An 18,421-nucleotide genomic window follows, 5' to 3' on the forward strand; every position below is an offset into this window, starting at 1 on the left:
ATCTCCTCTGGATAGAGAAAAGAGTGTTAATGCTTTTAATCCAAAATCATTTTTGAGCCCCGCCCCCATTTTCACGTGACTCAAGGTGCTGGTCTACTGCTTTTTCAACAATTTAGATTTCTGTAAGATTAAACAGTGGCAGTGCTAATATATTTAAAGCATTTTATCGCTTTTTGTAGATTTTAAACTCAAATGTAAACTTCAGGGAATTGCATGGATCTACCTGCTGCGGCTCAGATGGACTCCAGATAAGCGCTCCTGTCAGTCAATGGCCTAAGCTGCCCCACATACTCCTTATTCTAAATGTAAGATTTTCCTAAATTTTCACGTCTGTCCCCAGTCTATATCTGTCCCAGGATATTTCCACTTGACAGACACCATCCAGAGATCAGCTGCAGACCATAAACTGCTCCGGACTTGCTGAAAACTAATGTGGTCACTCTGGCTGATGTGATTGCTCCCTGTCTCTTCAGCTGGATGCTTCTGATGAATGCTCCCCACTTCCCTGAATCCCCTCCTTTCCAGCCCTCATGGGCCCTGACCACATTTTCATCTCAGCTGAGAAGCAGTTACAGGAGAGGATCTGTCCCCCTTTATCTTCAACGAAAGGCTGGGATGTTAGGTCCCAAAGAAACTGGGACCACACTGGAAAGGTCTGCACCTTGTTGTCCTGACCACCCCCACTACTATTAAGGCACACCTGGACGCATCACCCCCAAGTTAAGCACATCAAGGGCTGACAACCCAGCTGCAGAAAAACGGACCATCACCAATGTGTGTGACAATCCACCAGAGATCAGACTAATATTGGGTGTAGACTAATAATGTCTTGTCTGGCTATGCTCCCTGCTGTTCTTTCCTGGGATTTTTGTCTAGGTCCCCCCAAAGATCAAATGCAAGCTTGCTTTAACTGTCTCCCAGCTCCCAGTTACTACTTCATCCGGCCTTTTATTTTCCAGCTGAAACCAGTTTGGTTTGCATGCACTGACGGTTGCACCCCTGCTCACAGATTTTGAAGATGCATCAATCCCCAAGATTCTGTATCTTGTTATCCCCATCCCGCTGGATATCTGCTGCCCCTCGTCATGATTCCTTGAACAATAGTGTAACAACTATATACTTAGTGTTTGCATACTCCTTTTGGCTTACTTTTTACTGTAGAAGTCCAGAGGTGATTTGAAGTACACAGGAAGAATCATGTAGATTAACGTGAATACCGTGATTTTGAATATAGAGAACTTGAACACCTGGAAGTTTTGGTACCCACAAGAAGTCCAGAGACACCCTCTGGAGCCTAAGGGACTGAGAGACAACTATTATTTTGGAGTGACTGGGGGTATAAGAGCAAGGCTAGTAACAAATATTCATACCCAGGAAGGCAACATCACCAAGTGGTCAGAACAGAAAAAGAGGGAAGCCATCATAGTCTGACCATAAAACAGTTTCCTCTTGACAAAAACTCAGGAAGAGTGAAGAAGTTGCTAACATGACTATGGAATCGTTATATAAACATTTATCAACAGCTAGATTTTTAAAAATGGTTGACTATCACTAGGACTAATTGCTTGGGCAAATAGAGTGGACGTTATGGGAAAGTTTGGTAGCATCCTGGCCCTGAGACTTTTGCCTCGGCTCTGTCTGAGAACCCGACTCCAAAAGTATAAGCAAATTCTGTGCTATTGATTGACGTACTGCAGATTGATTGGGCCACTTACTAGATATAGTTTCCTTTTTTTTTTCTGAAAAAAAGAAAAGCCTAAAATGTAAAGTGAAAACACATTTTATCAAATTTAAATGGGGAAAGAGGGTCTAGGTTCTTGTGTCAGGTCGGCCTGTATGAAACAAGTTTGGTCTAGAAAAATTTATTAAAGCCATTTTAGTATTTCCCACCTGTGTCCCCAGCACTCGGGGCTGTGGCAGGAGGCTTGCCACGAGTTTGAAGCTAACCTGGAGCACACAGTGAAAAGTCAATTAAGAAAGATGGGTTTTCAGGATTCCATTAATGGTGAATTATGTGGTGATTTTTTTCACTCTGGGAAAGAAAGGCATTTAGAGACACTGTTATCAACTGAGATAATGGCTCTCCCTTATTCTACAGTAGGCTTTTTAGTAAATGACGACGAACTGAGCAAGACTATAGTGAGCAAAGTGTGACAGCAAGAGATTCCGTTCGCTATTTTTAATCAAGCAATCTGTGCAAACAATCTTTTTCCTTTCTTCAAGGTTAGGCGGAGAGGAAATGACCACACTTGGGGGCCTATGAGAAAACCAGAAAATGCTTTCCTTTTCAACCAAATTTCAAAGCATGGTGTGTACAGAGGCAGGGCCCAGCTCTCAGTACTCTTCAGGATTGCTTGATTGTAAGTCCCGCAGATAGGAATCGATTATGTTTGGAGGCACGCCTTGCAGGAGGAGCCTGCAGAAGGACAGCCCGCCTAGAGAAGACAGAACAGAGAAAGGGGAAGTTAAAGACATCCACGCGCGAAAGATGACGGAGAGAGCTCTCCTGGACTAGCTGCCTGCTGATGGGGCCAGTTCTGTTCTTATTCCACTCACTCAGTCCCCACTGGGAATCTTCTCCTGGCTTCGGCACATTCAGATTTAAAGTGCTGGCATCTCAACAACAACAGGAGCAGATCAAGTCCCTGGTGGACCCATAGCAATTTATCCCCTCTACTGTTGTGCAGCCTTGGCTTAAATTCCTAATGATTTGAGAGTGCATTGCTCTTGGAGAGGGTTTATGAATCCCCCGCGAAGGATGTACAGCTTCTGACTGAATGGCTGCAGGTCATGGGGAGAGCCACTTCCTAATTCCTTAATGCTCTGTTTAATTAAGCACAGAATCTTCTGATTCAAGCACATTGCAGAAGAAAAATGTTTGCTTTAACTTTGGCCATCGATACACTGTGCCAAAACTAGAGCCCATACCTTCTGAAAGCGAGAGAAATGCCGACTAGTTTCTTTTACCTACCTTTTGAACTCCTGCTATATAAAGAACCGAAGGATCACTTAAGAGAAAACCCACGAAACCAGAAGCCTGTACTACCCTTTAAATGGATGCTTCACTTTGATCAAACAAAAGCAGCATGCTGTTGGAACAATCTTAAAACTTCTTTAATGCAAATCTGAGAAACTCATTCTCCTCAATAAGAAAGAAAACAACCAACCACATCACATAGTGGCAGCAATGATGCCACTTATAGACACGTCCATTCCTTGATGCAAAGAAGTCAGAATGCATGGGTACCACTCATCTCATCGGCATCCCATCCTTGGAGTCATGCTCTACCACATTCCACAAACTCGCTGCATGTCAAGAAGAAACGGGGCGAGGGATCAGTATTAGACGTTAATTCCATGACCCAGGCATACAAATTAAAACTACCAAGTTAGTAGGTCCTGATTTCATTGGATTATGAAATGAAAATCATGCCATACTCCACAGGCCTGGTATGGCTTATGACATTCATAAGCTTCATATGCTAAGACCATATGAAAGCTTACCTTAGGTGACAATAGACATTCAAAAATCCTTACTGTGCTACAACTAAGGAAGAGAGAGAGAGAGAGAGAGAAAAAGAGAAGATGTGAGCATTAATACAGGGCTAACAACCAAGGTGAGCGTGTTGGAGGTGGAATTACGGTCACGATTATGATCAGGTGATCTCATTAATCCTTAGTTGGGTAAATGACAAAGGAAAAATCGAGGGAAGGGTGTCACTTCAAGAGGATCATTAATACATGTAAAATTAATAATACGCATAACCACTTGGCTAGAACAGGTGGCAAAGCTAATCTGACTTGTGAATATTTATGGTAAGAGATTCCAAACTGTTAGCTTAAAAATACCCTACAACATATATATATCGTGTTTTTCAACAAAAGAAAAACATAGATGATATTTTAAAATGTTAGTGTTCATATATATATGTTGAAATTCCAAAAGGCAATTATCAGGTATAAATATGAAGCTAGTGTATTTTATAATACTCTGGGACCGGTTGTATGGAACTGGTCTAAGTAAGTCTTCACCTCAAGTTACAGTGATTGCGTTATGACCTACAACAGTTCAAAGGAAGAATGCTGGTATTTTATTTTCTCTTTAGTGCTGATATTAATCTAAATTCAGAAAGCAAATACTATACATTCAGCATAGGTCTACATCAGAGTTTAGTTCAGGTTGTGTACCTAGCCCCAGAGAACTCTTAACTAGATCTTCCAAGCGAGAGTGGGAAATACAATAAGACTTTTATATGTGATGCATTTTTCATCAGATCCTAGACTTTTCCTTCCTTTTGTTCATACGCATATGGAATAATTTGGATACCACAGAATATCCAAACTGTCCAGTAGATGAATAGGCTAGATACTCTACCAGTGAATTTGCAATAGGAAAGTCATACATTGGAGAGTCTCTGAATGTTATATTCGTCTCTGTATCTTCTGTCAAAAATACACAGAGCAAGCTCCCTTCACAACTTAGCAGGTGGGAGGAGCTCAGTTTCTGAATTCCGTCATGAATATAAGTTCCCCAGGCTGGAAACTATCTTCAAGGACCAACCTATCATTATACACTTGAAAAGCAAAGACATTAAGTAAATGTCCTTATTTCCAAAGGGCTTTTGGGTAGCCATACATTAAACAAAGGTTTCCTCAAGTGCCACTTTCTGACGTGTATAGGGCCAGCTGGTCTGTCTGCTGATCAAAGGTATTGGCTCTGCATTAGTTAATATCCTCGGATAATTTGCCTTCCTCGCTCATGGCATAAGCGTGGTATGCCATGAGCGTCTAAGAATCACAAAAGCGAACGAGAAGCTCAGGCTTTACATGCAAAGTGCATTTTCATGTAAGAGGAATGGAACGGAAAATCAAAATATCCAGGGGAGTGGGGACGTCGTGAACCTGTTGCTGCCCCTCCAGGGAGACTGGCTGTCCAGGGGTATTTACTCCTTGATATATCACTGCAGAATTAGAATATTTGTACCGTGTTTATTTATGCTTAGTTGACATTCTTACCCTTTAATACGCAGCTTAACTCACTTTAAGTAACCCCTTAGCAGATAACAAGCTGACGACAAGCAGTCTCAGCTACGCTTTTAGAACCAAAAGCTTTTACCAAGAGAGAAATCAGAGTTGATACCTCATCATGATTTGTTTACAAGAGAATACATTTTCCTCGGTGTAAGTTCAGAACTGTAACATTCACATGCATTATATTACATATTTGTGTGGAAGGCTCCAAATATTGAACCATGTAACGACATTATCGTTTTATGCCCTTATCATTGTTATCTTCAAGGCATGACTGTATGACAATTTTTTTATTTTGCTTTTTGGATCATGTTAGAAATTTACCAATAATACGTTGAAACATTAAACTAGAGGCCTAAATCATCACTTAAAGCTAAGTGTGGCGGTTAAGTTTGGAAGGGCTTTCTCAATAGTAAGCTGCGGAGGTTTTTTAATGAATATCATAGGCCTATGTTTATGACATAGAAGATTTATCACTCAATCTGGATTACCGTATACCTGAGGGCCGACAAAATTCATAAGAGAAAGAAAAGTTAAGAGCAGGTTCTTGATCAAGACGTGTCTTATGTACTATCAAACTAAAGAGGAGGAAAAGTGTCTTTTAAAAATACCTTAGACATTTATCATGACTATAAAATACATATTTACAAAGCCAACATTTCTACTTTTAGGTCGTAACTGCTTCGTCATAGACAGACAGGGAAAATAAAGCACTTTGGTCATCAGAGGATAGAAATAAAAGAACGAGAGAAAACACATTAGGGTCATATCTGGTAGCTCATGGTGTCCCAAGGTAGGTTTTGGTTGTTAAGAAAAACTTTAGAATAAACTACTGTCAATTCGTAAGAAATATCATTAAGTTGACAATCTATGTTAAGATTTTTTTCTCCTAAATAAATCCTTATGTGTTTTTCTTGGTTTGCATTAGTTGTGACATTTCTTAAATGGAATATCAGCCTACAGAGAAAAACTCTTTGGTAATGTTATACCACAGGTAGGCTGTATCCGACACATGTCAGACCCTAAAGTAACAGTACTGCTCTCTATGCACATGTGTGTGTATGTACACGTGTGTATGAAGTTTCAGATGACTACAACAGTATGACCTGCTTAGCTGCGTTTCGGTAGATAAGCGCTTACACGAGGCTTCGGTTCACAGAAGGACTCCGCTCTCACTTCCTTCATTCCCACAGCGCCGCCCACCTCCCTTTCACTGAAATCCATGTTCCTTTCATTAACAAGAATTTTTAAGATGCCAGAACAAGTTAACCCAAATAGTCACGTATCCTAACAAAGGGTACGAGTGAGCAAGCAGACGGCCCCTTCCCCGCCGATCCTGCCCAGTTACAGCATCCTGCCAAGTAGCTGGGATTTGCGGTCAGAGTTTCTGCAAGCCGCACCCGCGCCCTTTAAGCAAGCCTACAGAAAAGATCTTAGGTGATGTACCTTTCACCTCCAGTTTGCACTCGATCTCCACGGTCCCCAGGTCGTTGACTGCTTTGCAGCAGTAAGTGCCTCCATCATAGGGGCTAGGCTTGCGGATCTCCAGGGTACAGACTCCTTGGTTGCTGAACATCCTGTATCTTGGGTCATCCACGATAGCCACTTTGTTTTTCATCCAGGTGATTTTGGGCTGAAGGCCAGATTGAAGAAACTCAAGTCAAAACCTGTTTGTATGTAGCATAGGAAGAGCCCCTCTGACCCAGTGTTCCTATTAGCAAATTAAGAGCCCCTCTGACCCAGTGTTTGTATTAGCAAATTAAGAGCCCCTCTGACCCAGTAATGGGATTTGAAGTATGGATTAGAAAGAAAGGACTTTTAAGAAGTGTAGACAGCTACTTAGGTCCTGTTTGCCTCAACTTCTATTCCATTAGCGAGAAAGCAATGTGCACGTCAAATCATATTGTGCCTCGACTATACACATTCTTTATTCAGTTATTTCTGGATATTAAAAATTGATCTATAGGTTTGTGATATGAGTTCCTAGCAGAGTGTATATACTGGGCATTTTTCAGAGAATTCCCAAATGGTGCCGGGATCATCTGATTGTCTTCTCCTTCCCTAAAGAGTCTCCAGTTTTTTGCAGGTTGCACGTGCCTTCTCAACAAGCTCCTCCCCTCTGACTCCAGTAGTCCTCATCCAGGGGTAGGAGCGCTGTGAGTAACACAGGATCAGCAAAGACCGAGCCACCCAGGACGGTGGTTCTGTGCTCCTTGACCCTTGACCTGCATTTGCAGTCCCTGACCCCCCCCACTTTCCCGCCTACTCCTTCCCTCTGGAGACATACTCACCCTTGACATGCTCTCTCCTTCTCTGCAGTTATTGCTTTGTCTCCCTCAGAGCCGAGAGTCAGAGCATCTGCTGTCTGCTTTACCCAGTTCTCTCCCTCTTTCCACCTTTCAAACGAGACCACCCCCAGGCTCATGTTGCTTCCGTCCTTCCCCAATGTTATTGCTTTCCAGAACATGAGCTCTAAAGGGCAGGGTAGCACCTCTGTGCTGAGACTCCCCAGCTGAAAGCCACAGCCTGGGTCTTCCTTCTAAACTCGGGGTTGACATTTCCTCATGCCCATGTGGAAGTGCCCACACCACATCTAGTTACACGTGAATTCAATATCTTCCCCCACGCCCCTGCTGGATCGTCCCTTTGACTTCCCCATCTGCGCAAGACATGTGCCGCGGTTACTGCAGTTCACCCTATCAGAGTTTTCAGAACTTGAGAGGGCTTTCTCTCGGTGCCTCCCAGGGATGGAGGCCACCATGGACCACATTTGTTAACTGTTGTGTTTCAACACCAGCTCCCCAGTGGATTGGGATCACCTGGTTCTAGCACCCTGCGCCCTTAGCAGAGCACACTTGATATTCTGCCCTGAGTGTCGCAGGATTTGGTCACACTGTGAACCCCCGAAATGCCTTATTTACTGGAAAAACTGGTCTCTGTGGTGTGGCTCAGTCCTGGCACACACCTGTAATCTAATCCAAGAGCTTGCTGCTGGAATATTGTAAACAGGAGCAAATGCAGTCAACCATAAATCAAGAGGCGGAGCAAGCAACCAGTTGAGAGGAAGAGAACATGGGATTATTAAGAAAAAAAAAAAACAGAGAGAGCGAGATGGAGTCAGAAGGACAGATAGACAGACATTGCGTGGAAAAGAGGGACAAGGAGTTTGAAGAGAGAGTTATTTGGAAAAGGAGGCAGAAGAAGGGGTTTTCTGGGACACTGGCTGAGGAGAAGCGCCAGCTGGGTGCTTTCTCAGCCTCTCTGACTAGTAGTCTTTCACCCTGGTATCTGGCTCCCAAGTCTTCATTGAGATGTTAAAAACAACCCCTGAAGTTCTGTGACTGTGAGGTGTGTTGATGAGTCAATAGTACCACCTCCGTTTCCAGGTGAAACAATACCCCATCTTCTCACCTCTCGTCTCCTTTCCCCTGTGGTTCTGTTTCTTTAGCCGCTCTCCAGTAGTTAATAAAGACACACACCGTGTTCGTTTCTGCTAAGTTGAATATTGTAATTACCCACAATCCCCACCTTTCTTCACTCCTCCCACCCTTGGAAGATACAAGCAGAAGTTGGAAGGCCGCTTTACCTTTTTTACTTTCCATTATGACATGGCAAATATAAAAGAAATTTTGAAATCAATTCTTAAATTTAGGTAATTTGACAGTAAAACACAGTACCTTAGGATTTCCTCGGACGCTGCAGTTCAGGGTGGCATTGTAACCAGCGATGGCGTAGGTGTTGACCAGAGGCTGAGTAAACATGGGAGCCTCTGTGAAATCAAAGTCTTCATATACGGGATTTTTGTAGATTTTACCTTAAAAATGAATATTGAAAAATGTTTAAAAATAGAAGTTGGCTTGAGATCTATTATTCTTGGCATCCTTTACTCATGAGTAAAACTTCCTTCAGCTGAGAAAACTACAAGCAAATGCCATATGGCATTTAGTCTCAGGGGACACATGAGCCAGTCACACCTGAGGTGCAAGGCCAAAGCGGTCAGGAGATACTAAACCTGGTCCTGAATGGACGTAGTTGTCATTCTGAGTGTCCTGGTCAGAAGTGTGTCCTAACGTGAGAATGGCAGTGAAGAACTTGAGAGAAAGTAACTGAATGAAAAGGTAGGACTTAGCTCCCCGTTTCTTTAGAGCAAGTCTCAGGTAATGCTACATTGAAGATGTCAACAATAAACAGAGAACCAAGAAACGTTCCCTCTCGGTGTGACATCCTCCATGTGTAGACCCTGTGACCAGAAACGGATGAACTGAATTGGTAAAATCTACACTAGTGTAATTCCCCTAGAAAACAATTACCTACAGAATTGAAACTTCACTGGACTACCGTGGCCATGACGTCCCAGGTATGCTCACTGTCACCCCCTTTCTCCACGTCTCTCATCCTTTGCCATTGAGCCAACCAAGGTGTCCAGGCGGCGGTCCACCCCCGGCTCACCATCCTTGGCGATCACGGCGCTCTCCTTTGTCATCGTGGCATCCTCGCTGAGGCCACACATGTTTTCGGCGAAGACCCGGAAGTAGTATTCGTTCCCTATGACCAGCTCGGTGATGGTGGCGTTGGTACGGTGGTAGTGCTCGATGACGGTGAACCATTCCTGAGGAGGGAAAGTGATGATTATTGGATGAAAATCACCTATCGATTGGAGGAATAAAGAGAATGTGCCATTAATGAAAAACAGCACTAATTTCTAGGCTGAAGGCGATGACAATGTACATTTAATATTATATGACTTATCTACGGTTGTCTGCAATTTAGTCTTCATTTACACTTTAGATTCATATCACCTACTGCCACCAGCTTGATATTTTTCATAGCTGCATCATGTCTGGTATCTATTTATCCTCCCATTGATCTATCAGTCTTTTGTGGGACAAAATATAATTACTGAATGTACGCGATAATTTATTAAGAGTACTAGCTGAAGGTAGTCCACTAGAGAACAATTAATAGTATCCAATAATTTTGCCTCACTTATTAATTTAGGTGATTCTAGCTATCACTTTATCCCTGTCTGCTTCTCCTGCTGTGCTCTCCTGCTGTGCTCTCTGTGCCATTTTGGACACAGTTTATGACTTTAACCTGGATGCCTGTTCCTCATACCCTTTGTCAAATTCACACACACACACACACACACACACACACACACACACACACACATTTTACTTGTTTGTTCTCCCAACTGCAGTAGATACACCCTTGACATAAAAGCCTGCTTTCTCTTCCCCCATCACAGAGCCTATGGCAGTCCCCGGCCCCTGGTAGGTTCAATACACAAAGCAAATACTAAATATTTAAAGGACAAGTTAATGAACAAATTACAACACTTTTAAAATTTCTGTCCTCACCATGCTACAAAATAGAATTTCAAAGCTTGCCCTGTTGCCAGTAGAAGACCACACTATTCAACATAGGTTTTGTGCTTCAAATGTAGCATGATTAATAAAAACCTAGAGAAAGAAATTGGGGCTCAATCTGAAGGCCAGAAAAGCAAAACAGCCTGCCACTAGAGAAGTCTTACCTCTACCAAGGCTGGGTGATCGCAAACTAAGCAGACTAAGCCTCTCTCTCCTCCCATTTTATATTCCCTCGAGTGCTGGGATGAAAGGCTTGTGACTCCTTAGGACTAGGATTAAAAGTGTGAGCCACCACCACCTGGATCTGTTTCTGCATTGATCTTGGGTAGCCTAGGGTGGCCTTGAACTCACAGAGATCCATCTGCCTCTGTCTCCCAAATAGAAAAACTGCATTTGCTAATAAAAACATACTTTCAAAAGTAAAAGCATTTTCCTTGGGAATTTTCAAGGCTATTATTATCTATAAATTTTGAATAATTTAGTACCAAAAAACCCCATAGTTACGTGTTCATTCATATCCCAAAACTCTTTATGTAAATCTTTATCCTAACTTTTTTTATATTTGCTTATCATTTGGTTTTTCTGTCTTTCATCTTGCCTTGAGTGTGAGTGTCCCCAACATGGGAATTATCTTTCTTTCTTTCTTTCTTCCTTTCTTTCTTTTTATTCAGCTGCTACAACTGTGCTTAACACACAGTAAGAGATCAAAAAAGTGAGTGTTCGGGCCCACAGAACAGAACCAGCAAAGGTGGTAGTGCCATGGGGACTTGGTGGAGACTGGCATCTGCAGGCACGAGGAGACAGGGTGACCTTGTTCTCTTGAAAAAGCATTGGTAGAATTAACACCTTCTTGTTCCTGGTTCTGTTGTTGCTGAAACTCAAGAGAAACACAGGGGTGGGTCAGAGCTCACCAGGCAGACTCGGTCACGTGGACTGGCAGAAAAATCCTTAAGAACATGCTGTGTGAGCGTGTTTGTCTGAGGTTGTGTGCAGACTGCAGAATGGCCCTCTGTAGAGACTCTGGTGCCTCTGGATTCTCTGCCAGTATCAGGACCAAGACCCAAGAAAATCCTCAGTGTAAGACAAGTCTGAGCTGTTCAGTCCTTCATACAAGGTCATCTACCCATCGGGCTAGCTCTTCAGCCGTTCAGTTTGATGAAAAATGTCACTTGAAATGCCAAATCTTATTTTGTTATGTAGCACTTAGGGGAAAAAATATCCATGCTAAAAAACAGTTTAGGGAAAGAAGTAGTTTGAAATGTGACTGTCTTTTCCACCCTGGCCCCTTCTCTGAAGCCTGTATAACCTCATGACCCAAGTTCTTGCTGAGCTCAAAATGGCAATGACATTCACTAGGCTGTTTTATCATGAGGACGAATGTTCAAACATTCCGATGTGTGTCCAAACATTCTCCCATTCTTCCACTCTCTCACAGGTGGGGCAGTGGGAGAGTCTAGCACATAGATTCTTATTCAGCATTAGCACAAACATTCTGCTCCTCATCAAGTCATTGATTCTTTCGGAGCCCCAATTCCTCATCTATAAAAGATTATAACAAGCCATTACTCCCACAGGGTTGCATCTTGAGCACATTAGGCTGGTTTCTTTCTCAGAAACTTAGCGCATGATGTAACTTTCAAAATTTTTGCTGGGTGGCGGTGGCGCATGCCTTTAATCCCAGCACTCGGGAGGCAGAGGCAGGCGAATCTCTGTGAGTTCGAGACCAGCCTGGTCTACAAGAGCTAGTTCCAGGACAGGCTCCAAAGCCGCAGAGAAACCCTGTCTCGAAAAACAAAACAAAACAAAACAAAAAAACAAAATTTTTCTCTTCTAGTTGAAGTTTATCCATTTTTAAAAATTTTGGTTTTAAGCACATACCACTTGACATTTATTTCCCAAAGAGAAAGCATTTCGTGGTGAATATTTATTGAACGAAGAATGAATTCTGTTTGCATTTCGCCACCCGCATTAGACCATTTTAGCTTTAAATAACCAAGCAAGATAAGTATCTGTACCTCCATTTTAAAGATAAGGAAATGGGGACCAAGGAGGTCAAGGGACTGCTCACGCACACACGGCGTAAGTGACAGCTCTGGGGTTTAATTCAGCTCTGTGGCTTGCAAGGCCCCACCTTGCTGGCTCAGCCACGTGGCTCTTCCACACTCCCCACAGGCTCCACCAGCGAGACCTCACGGCATCCCCATTACCTCTGACGGGTGTGACTTGGCTCCTGATGTTGAATCAGAAGCCAGACTCACCATGCTCTTCTTGTCGGCCTTCTGGATGGTGTAGCCTGTGATGGCGGCATTGCCGTCGTCCTTGGGTGGGGTCCATGTGAGAGCGACGTTCTCTCCCCACACATCTTCGATAGTCACAGCTTGGGGTGGCCCTGGGCGGTCTGTAGGATGGATTCATGCCGTCACTGTAAGCTCTACAGCGGGTACATGAGGATACCGTAACACGTCCCTTTCCTCTTATGGGCTCAGTCACGGGGTCCGCACAGGGCCTGTGCTTCCTTCATCCCAGACAGGGCCAAGGGTCTCACGCTCCTTCTAGCTTAGAAAACCCCTTAAAGTTTGGCAAGAGGAAAGCAGTGCTTGGTTTAGAGAACTCCAAGTTCCCCAGAGGAAGGATCGCCTTTAGCTCCATGGTTCTCAACCTGTGGGTCACGACCCCTTTGTGGGTGGAATGACCCTTTCACAGGGGGCACATATCAGATATTTACATCCCAATTCATTACAGTAACGAAGTTACAGCTATGAAGTAGCAACAAAATAATTGTATGGTGGGGGGGAGTTAACCTCAACATGAGGAGCTGTATCAAAGGTCACAACATTTGGAAGGTTGAGATTCACTGCTTTAGTTAGAGAACCTCAAGTCCCAGCAAATTGACTGGAATAAAAAATGACTGAGAACAAGGCTTCTCTTAATTAACTAATTTTTATTGTTTGGTGTTTTAATTAGACATTAAACTCAGAATTCCCCTGCCTTAGCCTTCTGCACACTGGGATCACAGGCAGGCATCACTCTGATGGACTCTTAAATTCTTTCCGTGTACGTGTGTGAGTGGCATATGTGTGTGTGTGTGTATGTACACGTCAGGAGTGGGGAGATAAACACAGTGCTGAGGAGGGTGTCACGTGTTCTCTCTCACTCTCCCCCTTACCTCTTTGAGGTAGAGACTAACCCTGAACTTGGAGCTACTGGTTTACAGCTAGACAGGCAGGTAGTAGCCACAGCACATGGTTATAGGCGTGCGCGGGGCCACACTTGGCTTGCGGTGTGGGTGCTGGAATCCAGCGTCAGGTCCCCATGCCCCGTAAGCAAACGCTCTTGCCCTCTGAGCCACCTCTCCAGTCTCCTAAGTTTACTTACTGACAGTGCAAACATTACAGAAAAGTTTACGCTGGCAGGCGGAGAGCTGTGCATAAGGATGCCCACTCTGCCCCCGAATTCTGAACAAAAACTAGAACTAACCTATTGATTAGCTTTCTATGAGTACTGGCTCACACAAGTGATCGCTTCCTGTGTTTAACTGTTTGCTGACGTTTCTTTACCGTAGGAAGACATCGTCTCTCTCCATTCAGACTGTAAAGCTGGTGAATTTTGGGTGTAGTGAGGAGAGTTTTAAATGGTCTAGAAGCCGCTATGGTTTTTCAGCATAAACCATACTTTATCATCAGGAAATTAGAGAGTGGACGCAGAGAGAACTGGACATAAAGCGACACAGACGGAGTGTGTCACCGAAAGTGTGTCCGTGTATTCTCTGGCACACACGTCCCTAGTTCTCCCAAGGTTAGGACATTTAGTCAGCAAGAGTTATTTTGAAATACTAACAAATCTTACTGTTCTTGCTGCTTATTTATTTTTTTTCAAATTGTTTATTTTCTTATTTATTTTTGGTTGGTTGGTTTTTGAGACAGGGTCTCTCAATGTAGCCCTGGCTGTCCCGGAACTTGTTCTGTAGTGGGTGACAGGCTGGCCGCAAACTCACAGAGATCCTCCTGCCTTTGGCGGATGAGTGCTGGGATTAAAGGCATGCACCACCACTGCCTGGCATCTCTTTTTAAATCTTTTTTTAAAAATTAATTAATTAATTATATATACAATATTCTGTCTGTGTGTATGACTGCAGGCCAGAAGAGAGCACCAGGCCCCATTACAGATGGTTGTGAGCCACCATGTGGTTGCTGGGAATTGAACTCAGGACCTTTGGAAGAGCAGGCTGTGCTCTTAACCTCTGAGCCATCTCTCCAGCCCCTCTTTTTTAATCTTAAAAACATGTTTGAGTAGAACAAACTTCGCACATTCCTATCTCTTCCCTAATGACAAAGACCAGTAGTCTCCACCCTCCTTTGACAGAATGTTCTAGCTCCTACCCCAAAACCTACCTACAATCTGAATGTCGATCGAGGCGTTTTCCTCGTACTTGTCCACTTTGACCTGCAGGTCGTACTTGCCCGAGTGGCTCCTTTCTGCTTTCCTAATGAAGATGATGGTATCAGTCTCCGAATTGCGAATGTTTATTTGATTCTTATCGATTTCCTGACCATCCTTCTTCCAGGTCAGTTCTGGTCTTGGTTTGCCCTAAAATGAAAGACAGGAAGGTTGAAGGGGAGAAATGACATGGTCTTTTGAGGTTGGTTTGTTTTCTCCCCATAACATCACAAGAATGACGATGGCCTAACTTATCCTAGGCAATGATGGGAAATGCCACACCCTGACCTGGTGGTGGGTGAAACTAGGCAAGCAAGACCACTTCCAGCTGCTTGCCTTCCGTGTGTCGGCTATATGACCTTCATTATCCCCGCAATCTACACATGGGTAAGTATCATTATCCCCACTGATTTGGAAAGAGGGGTTCATCTATTTGCCCAAAGCCTCAAAGTTAAGAAACCTCTAGAAAAAGTTCTCAAAGGCAGATCTTTCAGACGCCAGCAGGACGGCGTTCAAGAGCATACGCTCTGGGACCCTGGAACCTGTGCAGCACTACTGACCACTTGATAAGGTGTGACCTTGGGAAAGTCGTTAAGATCTCTGTGCCTCAGTTTCTCAATCTGTAAGACAGGGACAATAGTAGTGTCCACTTCACAGAGCGGTTATGAAGACTAAAGTCTTCTGCCGGCAGCACGTGTGTTTAGTGGTGTCAGCTGAAGGGTAATGATTTTCTTCTGCACTGTGGCCCCTCTCAGTCCAGCCTAGAGTCTCTCTAGCTGCTGACACAATAAATTATAACATTATAATCTTATCCATAGGCGTAAGTTTCAGGGTTTTTAACTTTTGAGACAGGGTCTCATGTAGCCCAAGTTAGCTTCAAGCTCCCTGAGTAGCCTAGGCTAGCCTTGGACCCCTAAGTACAAAGATCACGGGCATGCACCTCCATGCCTGGCACAGTTGCTCATTTGACATAGGTCTTGTGATGTGGACCAGCTGTCTTGTTATTTGCCTTAAACTCACAGCAGTCCCCCTGCCTCAGCCTTCTGAGTGCTGGAAGTACAGTCATGAGCAAGGTGTGTGGGGGCCAGGGGGAAGAGGGAAAGGGAGAGAGGGAAGGAGGAGAGACCTAAGTTGATTATTGTATTTTTTTTTTTAAAAAAGCCAGGTTAATCTCATAGACTGTAGACCCTTGCTAGAATAATTATTTTACAATGGACTTGTAAATCAGCTAGTGACATCATGATTTCAAAGTAGAATTCTGTTTGGGAATCATTGTGGAAACGAAGAGAACACTGTTTGGTTGGATATAGGAACCTGAGTGCAGACACTCAGTGTCCCAAGAGATTCTTCCAGCATTCCTTTGTCTCCTCTCTCAGAAACTCCTGCCCCACCCCACCCAGTCTCTAGGCACGATGAGGTCTCTGTCCTGCAGAATTTAAATCCGACAGGTTTATGGCATCCTCCGTGGTTGACCAAACCTTTCTGGGGAGGTCTGAATCATGATGAACTTAAAGGCTACACCACCTCCCTCTGCCTTTTGAATACTCCAGCCCTGGGAAGACGCAGTGAGAGGTTTCTGCCCTTTACCTGGAAAGGGATAACCAGATTGACAGCCTCTCCCACTCTGCGGATGTACGTCTGCTTCAGGTGCCTCGGGATGCGGATCTTCGGCGGCTCTGAGGAAGGGTGGAGAAGCGTGGTGTGCAACCAGTCTCCGAAAATGCCCTTTCCCAAGTGGAATGGCATGGGCTCACATCACTTTCACACAATTCTTACGTTTCTCTAACAGTGTATTTAGCAATTTGGTCCAAACTTTAAGTACAGATATCTTATTTATTTGTGAATTTTTTCAATGCAGGATTTCTCTGTGTAGTTCTTTATTTTTAAGATGTATGTTTAGGAGGTTAGAGAGATGGCTCAGCACTTAGGAGCACTGACTGCTCTTCTGGTGGGGTCTGGCTTGATTCCCAGGACTCGCAACTGTAATCCAGTTACAGGAGATCCAATGCCCTCTTCTGGCCTCTTGGGATACCAGGCGCAAGCATGGCATCCTGGCATACATGCAGGCAAGACCCTCATAAGCATAAGATAAAGTAAAGTGATAAAAAAGAAAGCACTTAAGTGCTCAGAGGACTAGAAGGCAAGCAATCCCCCTGCCTCAGCCTTTCAAGCAGCTGAGATTAAGGGCATATAAAAGGATGATCACCTTCCATACATGTTTTTTTTTTTTTATATGCAATGATTATTGGGAAACAATTACTACATAGAATTGTGAGATCTTCTGGATGCTGATGTTTTATTTTATAATATTTAAAAAATCTTTCTTTGTTGATAGGACCACAATATCGATCAATATTTGTAAGTATTCAGAAGCTGTTGACGCAAGGAGGCAAGCCTGATGACCTGAAACCCACGTGATGGAAAGAGAAAACCAAGCTTTGAAAGTTGTCCTACAGTCTAAAAAAAAAAAAAAAGCTATGGACTCAAAGACCAAGATTAATACAGTTAACATTTTTTATGTTAGATCAACAACATTCTACGGCAAAACTGAGCCTTCTCTTTAACTATGAGCAGATGGCAGGGTAGCTATTATAGCTCTGTGGCTCTGACCTGATTCATGCAAACACACTGATGCCCTCATTTATAGACATTAGCATGTTGAAAAGGCCCAAATGCATCTATGTCACCATAAAAATGATTGTGACCTTGCAGATCAGATCCACTTGAGCTAGAGGGCGAGGGCAGTCCCACTGGAGTTGGTTAAGAGAATCTGGCCAAGTCATTTAGCTGGTCTTCTGAGTACCAAATTATAAAACCCAAAGCTGACCCCCTAAACTGCCTAAAAGTCAAAGGAATGGCAGTAAAATAAATTTTAAGTCGGGGATTTTGTGTGTGTGTGTGTGTGTGTGTGTGTGTGTGTGTGTGTGTGTGTGCGCACATGCAGAGGTGTCATTCTTCAGGACAATGTCCACCTTGGGCTTTTGTTGTTGCCTTGCTTTTTGAGGTAGGAATCTCACTGGCCTGGAGCTGGCTGATTGGCTACACTGGCTGGACAGCATGCCCCTAGGATCTTCCTGTTCTGTCTCCCCAGCACTGGGAGTACAAGGCATCACTACGCCTGGCTTTCTCATGTTGATCAGACTCAAGTCCTCAAGCCTGCAGGAGGGCTTTACGGTCTGAGCCCTCTCCCCTGCCCTGGAAAGAGATTGTAAAAGCAAACTGAAGAAAAGGTAGGTGACGCGTGAGAGCCGGTCCACCCACCTATGACTTCCTTCACAAGGATGGGCTGAGAATAGTACTTGGGTTCACTCGCCCCAGCCGCGTTAATCGCCTTCACACGCACGAAGATCTTTGCATCCGTGGGCAGACCATTGATGGTGAACTTCGTCTTGTCAATCAGGTCCGTGTTTGCAACGATCCAGTCCTCAGCTAAAACCAGTTAAAGAGAAAGAAAAGAAGCAGGAACAGTGTTTAGCGAGAGAAGCCATCCCAGGCCGTCACCACCAACTCCAGCCTAGCATTTTATTTGTTCTTAAATCCTTCAGAAGGAAGTGATTTGGACTAGACTCGGGTTGTGACTATTC

The 18,421-nt window shown here is 43.8% G+C and overlaps 1 protein-coding gene across 1 annotated transcript in view; it reads right to left on the reverse strand.

Moving 5' to 3' along the window:
- Positions 1-4,842: 4,842 nt before the first annotated feature.
- Mybpc1 (myosin binding protein C1) overlaps positions 4,843-18,421 on the reverse strand; it is a 66,277-nt gene continuing 52,698 nt past the window's right edge. Inside the window, exons 25-32 of the mRNA XM_042054262.1 lie at positions 18,099-18,266; positions 16,425-16,513; positions 14,792-14,987; positions 12,659-12,798; positions 9,481-9,640; positions 8,709-8,845; positions 6,478-6,664; positions 4,843-4,961 (exon numbers count right to left, since the gene is read on the reverse strand). Of these exons, the coding sequence (XP_041910196.1) occupies positions 4,843-4,961; positions 6,478-6,664; positions 8,709-8,845; positions 9,481-9,640; positions 12,659-12,798; positions 14,792-14,987; positions 16,425-16,513; positions 18,099-18,266 (1,196 nt within the window). The remainder of the gene's footprint in view (positions 4,962-6,477; positions 6,665-8,708; positions 8,846-9,480; positions 9,641-12,658; positions 12,799-14,791; positions 14,988-16,424; positions 16,514-18,098; positions 18,267-18,421) is intronic.

The sequence above is a fragment of the Arvicola amphibius genome, chromosome 17 (genome assembly GCF_903992535.2).
Source record: "Arvicola amphibius chromosome 17, mArvAmp1.2, whole genome shotgun sequence".
Taxonomy (NCBI): domain Eukaryota; kingdom Metazoa; phylum Chordata; class Mammalia; order Rodentia; family Cricetidae; genus Arvicola; species Arvicola amphibius.